At 39.2% G+C, this 5,863-nt stretch overlaps 1 protein-coding gene across 1 annotated transcript in view; it reads left to right on the top strand.

The window, feature by feature from the left end:
• The window catches only part of chrm4a (cholinergic receptor, muscarinic 4a), a 49,748-nt gene that overhangs the window by 32,586 nt on the left and 11,299 nt on the right, over nt 1-5,863 (top strand). Inside the window, exons 2-4 of the mRNA XM_008279792.1 lie at nt 2,854-3,452; nt 3,929-4,083; nt 5,581-5,782. Coding sequence (XP_008278014.1) covers nt 2,854-3,452; nt 3,929-4,083; nt 5,581-5,782 — 956 coding nt within the window. The remainder of the gene's footprint in view (nt 1-2,853; nt 3,453-3,928; nt 4,084-5,580; nt 5,783-5,863) is intronic.

Here is a 5,863-nt window from a genome sequence, read left to right as displayed (position 1 = left end):
TCCCCTGCCTTCACCCTAAGTCAGCTGGGATAGGCTCCAGCCCCCCCGCGACCCTAATGAGGATTAAGCGGTGTATAGATAATGGATGGATGGATAAAGCTAAGAAAAGTTTTTACCTCATTATTTATGAGGCACATGACTGACATCACAAGCCATTAGTTTCTGTTGTCATCATCAGCTACCTAATAGTTGCCCGATTTTTTTTTTCATTAAAGCTTCACAACATTCAAACACAGTGTTAGACATTGTTAGCAAATGCTGGTCCTCTACCAGTTCCCACTGGTTTCTCTTTGTTCTTGTTTCTTCGCAGCCTTTTGATTAAAATTTCAAATATTATAATGCTGTTGCTCCTCATGTGTAGCCTGGAGCGAAGGCAGTGTTTCCTATTTTCGTAAAATCTACACGTTCATTCACTGTGCGTGCCAAGTTAAACATTGTTCTTTAGTATTAATGTAATAGGATAAAGCTTCATATTCAGGTAAAACCCCCAGAATGCTCATCATGATGTTGAAAAAAAAGACATGCATAAGTAATGTTGGAAGGTTAAAAATGGTTGGAGTTCTGCTTTCATGTTTAAAAAATGAAGTTCCCCTATTCCCCACGCACTACTTCTCCTCGTTTCTTGGTTCTGCAGCGTTTGTCTCTCGCTGCACTTAATACGTCCGCTGAATGTTATCAGAGGCAGCCAGTGTCTCTCTGTTAAATGAGTCTGAATATCAACAGAATAACAGTGTTGACTCAGCATCATGTTGAAAGAACAATGCTCTGTATGTTTAAACCGTGGCCCAAATTGAATTCACGGCACAGGTTGGTTAGAGGGTATGCATTTATTTTCAGTACGCCTGCTACTTTGAAGTCGTGCCTGCAATAAGGGCACACGTGTATATATTTGATTATGGATTAATATATTAGAAATATATACAATAGCAGCCTTAGATGGATTTATAATATTATAGTGGGACTTGTTGCCATTTATATTGAAAAAAATGTTTTTCATCAGTCTCTCATGGGGGGAGATGCTAATTTGACATGTATTCCTTTTTTTTTTTATTACATATCATCATACATTTACAGTATTTTATTTGTTTTTGCTAATATTTTGGGATATACCTGTAGCCTTACATTATTTAGCTTTCGTTTTACAGCAGTCAGTCACTGTTCTATACGTAATAGTTTTGTTTTTTTTAAAAGTTTTTTTAAGTTAAAGTGAATGACCTTGTAGAGGAAACTATTTATGGCAAAGTTCCAGCAAAATCAAAGAATTCTTTCATTTCTGCTTTATATCTGATTTGACTGAAGTATTTTATGCGAAATCAGTCAGAGGTAAATAATAACTATATACTGTAATTGTTTATTTTTAATGTGTTTAAACATATTTTTCTGTCAGAGTTTCAGCTGTTTTTCTACGGAATTTGAATTTTACTGTATCCTACTAGTTATATATACACTTTTTTCACTTTTTAAACATTATTTTATTTTATTATTTATTAAGAGTTTTTGATTGTCACAATATTCTGCTCTTTGTTTTTTTTTAAAACATATCTATTCTGTCACCCTGGCTTTCAAATTTCACTACTTTGTTTTAAAAATATATATATATATTCTTGTGTCAGAGGTCAGCAGAATGCACAGAGGCACTAAAGACTGACGGATTGTTGTAAAATTATTTGCAACTTAACTGGTCACTCCGTGCGGTTCAGATCTAATACCAATTATGACTCGAGACAGACACTAACTGATGGATGCTTTTGACTTAGTATCATGAAAGAAGGAGGCATGCGTCAGACCTATGAGGTGCATGATTGTTATTACTCATGCAGCATAAATTTGAATGACCACTGAACTTTTTCTTATTAATGTCCTTTTATTTTGATTCTCTGTTAAAGATTTAAGTTCATTTAACACTATTTCTAGTAATGTGTCTGACTGAGAAACACAAACTACCACCTAAGAGGGTTAGGTGGTAGTTCATGTCATACTGACATCAAGACTGACCTCAAAGAGATTTATTGTTTAATGATATAGCAACAAGAATACAGATTGCCTTATTTAATAAAGTAGCAGCGCTGACACACAGTGTTTTATTTCACACAGGAAGTCGTGGAGCTGGTTAAGTTGGTAAAGAACCTGTTGATTGGTCCTTTCAGAGACTGGGACATTCAACCAACCGTCCAGGGTGAACTTCTTCGCTCTGCGTATATGCAGAAATGGACTCATATGTATTTATAAAACTGCTAGTGCTGAAAGTCTAACTTCTGACTTCAGCAGCTCTAAGGAACAGCCTCTCTGCTGGATGAGAGCGCCCACCGAAGCTCAGCAAGCAAAGCTGAAACCATCAGCACAAATACATGACTTGTGATTAGGACCTTCAGTTAGGCTTATCCACATGGGACACACTCGAGTCATCGTCAGTGAACAGTCCTCCAACAAGAAATCCCAAACGATCCCCAAAGATCACTGTTTTAAACAGATGTTGTGTTTGTGATGGTTATCACATAATACATTGATTGATCCTGAGTCTGGCTATCGCAACCAACGTCTGTGTCATTCTTTTTTTTTTCCAAGTACTGTGTTGTTGCACAGATTATGATTTTTTTTGTCTTTTCAGATGTTTAAATGTATCTTTAACATCACGTCTCACCGTCTTTTGTCACTTGATTGTTCTATTTCCAGCCTATTGATCAAATAGAAATGCACTGTAACTCAAACTTTGTCATTGGTATGAATTATTTTATGCTTAACTGTACATGTATGTTTGTCATTAACTCAGCTATTGCAGGAAATATTTATTTTGACCACTTGCCCCACAGTTAGACTTGTGTTACACGTCTTCTTTTCTCTGTCTTCCCTCAGGGTCACTGGTCAACCAGTCAGCTGACGTGTTCTCCAACGCCTCGTGCAACGTGTCCACCAATGATTCAACATCCTGCTCTGCTGTTGACAATGGAGAGGGGGCAGGAAGTCCGTATAAAGCTCTGGAGATGTTTTTTATCGCCTTGGTTACAGGATCGCTGAGCTTTGTGACTGTTACGGGGAACATTTTAGTCATGCTGTCCATCAAAGTAAACCGCCACCTACAGACTGTCAATAACTATTTCTTATTTTCGTTAGCGTGTGCTGACCTGATCATTGGTGTTTTCAGCATGAATTTGTACACCGTCTATATAATCGTTGGTTACTGGCCACTCGGGCCCGTGGTCTGTGACTTGTGGCTAGCTTTGGATTACGTCGTCTCAAATGCCTCGGTGATGAATTTACTGATCATCAGCTTTGATCGCTACTTCTGCGTGACCAAACCTCTCACGTATCCGACCAGAAGGACAACGAAGATGGCGGGGTTAATGATCGCAGCAGCGTGGATCCTGTCCTTCATCCTGTGGGCTCCTGCCATCTTGTTCTGGCAGTTCATCGTTGGGCAGCGAACAGTGCCCCCTGGGGAGTGTTATATTCAGGTACATCATTTTTTATTTTTTAATTATTGAGGCGGATACAGCAGGAAATGAGAAAATGCAATCTAAGCAAATCAACTGTCTCCCAAATAAAGGAGAAAGATATTTTTGAAAGATAAGAAAGTTGTTAATGCTACCTTAAGGCCACATTACTGGATTTAGTTGTTTTTAACCCTGTATTGGCTGGCTCAGATATCAAATCCATAGACTGTATAAGACGGATGTCTCTTTGGGTCAGTGTGGCCTTAAACCTGCCAGCAGGGGGCGACTCCTGTGGTTGCAAACAAAACTGTACAAGTCTATTTGGAAAAAGATTCTATTTCTAACTTGATTTGTTACCTCACAGAAACACCCAGAAACTGTGTGGAGATCAGAGTTAAACAACAAAACTAAAAATCTTAACAAGTGTGGCTATTTAAAATCTAAAGGTACTAAAGATTATAGATTTTCTTTCTTTCTTTCTTCCTTCCTCTCTGCAGTTCCTCTCCAACCCCGCAGTGACATTCGGGACGGCTATAGCAGCGTTCTATCTGCCCGTCATCATCATGACGGTCCTGTACATCCACATCTCGCTGGCCTCCAGGAGCAGAGTCTCCAAACACAAACCTGAGAAGAAAGAGAAGAAGGGAATAAAGTAAGAGCAAAGACATCAAATAAATGACACAAAAGAAGAAAAAAATGAGGTTTTTGATTGAAATTGCTATTGAATGATGCCATGTTGCTCTTGACCAGATGCCTCAGAAACACTTTGGAAACAATATTGTGCTGAAATTTCTTTTTTGTCAATCCAGATTCTTTCTTTCTCCAAAATATGTGTACATATAATAGTATAGTAGTATGTTAAGTTATTTGGTGAACCATCAGTTTCTTAGTAAATGGTTAGAATCCACAGCTCACCTTGAATATTTTCCTACATTTTGAAAGTCTTTTGTGTTGGATTTGTTCTGTCAGCTCAAACTTTATTCCATTTACAACATCTACTCAGAAAAGTTACTAAGTGGCTTATTGGATTTGCCTCCCGTTACGCAGGCTATTAACATCAATTAATCATATACACAATTTGCTACAAAAGTACAATAACATGTCCACAATTAATGATTTATATCCATTTGTGGAATAATGTCCACATGCACACATTTAATCCACCGACAATTTAAGTGAATGACATTGATTATCTTTGTTACAAAGGCATCTGTCCAGTAGTGGGAGTATATTAAGCAGCAACTGTCAGTTCCTGAAGTTGATGATCTGGAAGCAGGAAAAATGAGCAGTGAGAGGATCTTTGGATGTGATGGCGAAACGGGCCAAAGCATCTCCAAATCAGCCAATCATCAATAGAACTGTACTAGTGTTTTAGTTTCAAAGTGTCTCGTAGAAGACGACTGTTTTCTTAATCCTGCTCCTGAAGGATTCTAGCCATTACTGCTCTCTCCTGCAGTGTGTTTGTTCCACTAACGCCTACATCCACAAACATTTTGTGTCGTCTCCCGAGCTGCACTGACAACACCGTGTAGTTTGAATGCTGGTAATAACGTGACACGATTACAGTTACATTCTTTGGAATTTAGTATTCTAGGACGGCACGTACACATTTCATACACTTCTCGAAGGTATCCTGTTTAATATGTGCAGGAAGAAGTGCTTTAAATTTGGAGGAGAGCTTACTTTGACCCAGGAGAACAGAGCAGGTGTTGCTTCAACCCAGAGGAGGCAGATCTGTGTCTGTTGTCTATCAATGCTGTGCACAACTGCACCTCTGCATGGCGGCGTTATTCCCTGATGGCCTCTTTCATCCTGCCACACTGCAAACATTGTTCAGAAATGGTTTTAGGAACATAACAAAGAGTTCATGGTGTCGACTTGGCCTCCAGATTTATATCCATTTGAGCATTTGTAGAATGTGCTGCCAAAACCAGCCCTACTTCGAAAGGATGTTCTGGCAGCGTTGTGGTGCCTGAAACACAGGAAACCTTCAGCGGTCGGTTAAGCTGTGCTTTAATGTTGTGGCTAATCGATCTATACAAAGCTGCATTCATTTCAGTGTAGTGAGACACTTTGACCTCAGAAGAACATTTTTCTTTGTTTCCTGGATCTATTTTATGAGTAAATTAATATTATGCATGTTTTGCAGAACTCCTAGCTTAATAAAGAGTCACCTGTTAAAGCAGAACAACAACAATGAAACCAGTCCTCAGGCCAGTCCTCGCTCTACTCCCAAACTCAGTCTGGACTCGACTACCACTGCGCTGGAGGCCGTGAAGAACGGCAGAGTGGAGGAACCGAAACCTGTCCAGGCACAGCCTTCAGCACAGCCCAGTCCAGGGCCCACACAGGTCCACATAAATACAAACAACAGGCACAAATAAGTGGCACCATTGTTAGGCAGTCAACAGGTTTATGACCACATGTGTTCT

This window comes from Stegastes partitus, unplaced genomic scaffold (assembly GCF_000690725.1).
Source record: "Stegastes partitus isolate 25-593 unplaced genomic scaffold, Stegastes_partitus-1.0.2 Scaffold170, whole genome shotgun sequence".
NCBI classification, from domain to species: domain Eukaryota; kingdom Metazoa; phylum Chordata; class Actinopteri; family Pomacentridae; genus Stegastes; species Stegastes partitus.
The sequence above is the reverse complement of the archived record's forward strand: the minus strand, read 5'-3'. Positions and strand labels throughout refer to the sequence as shown.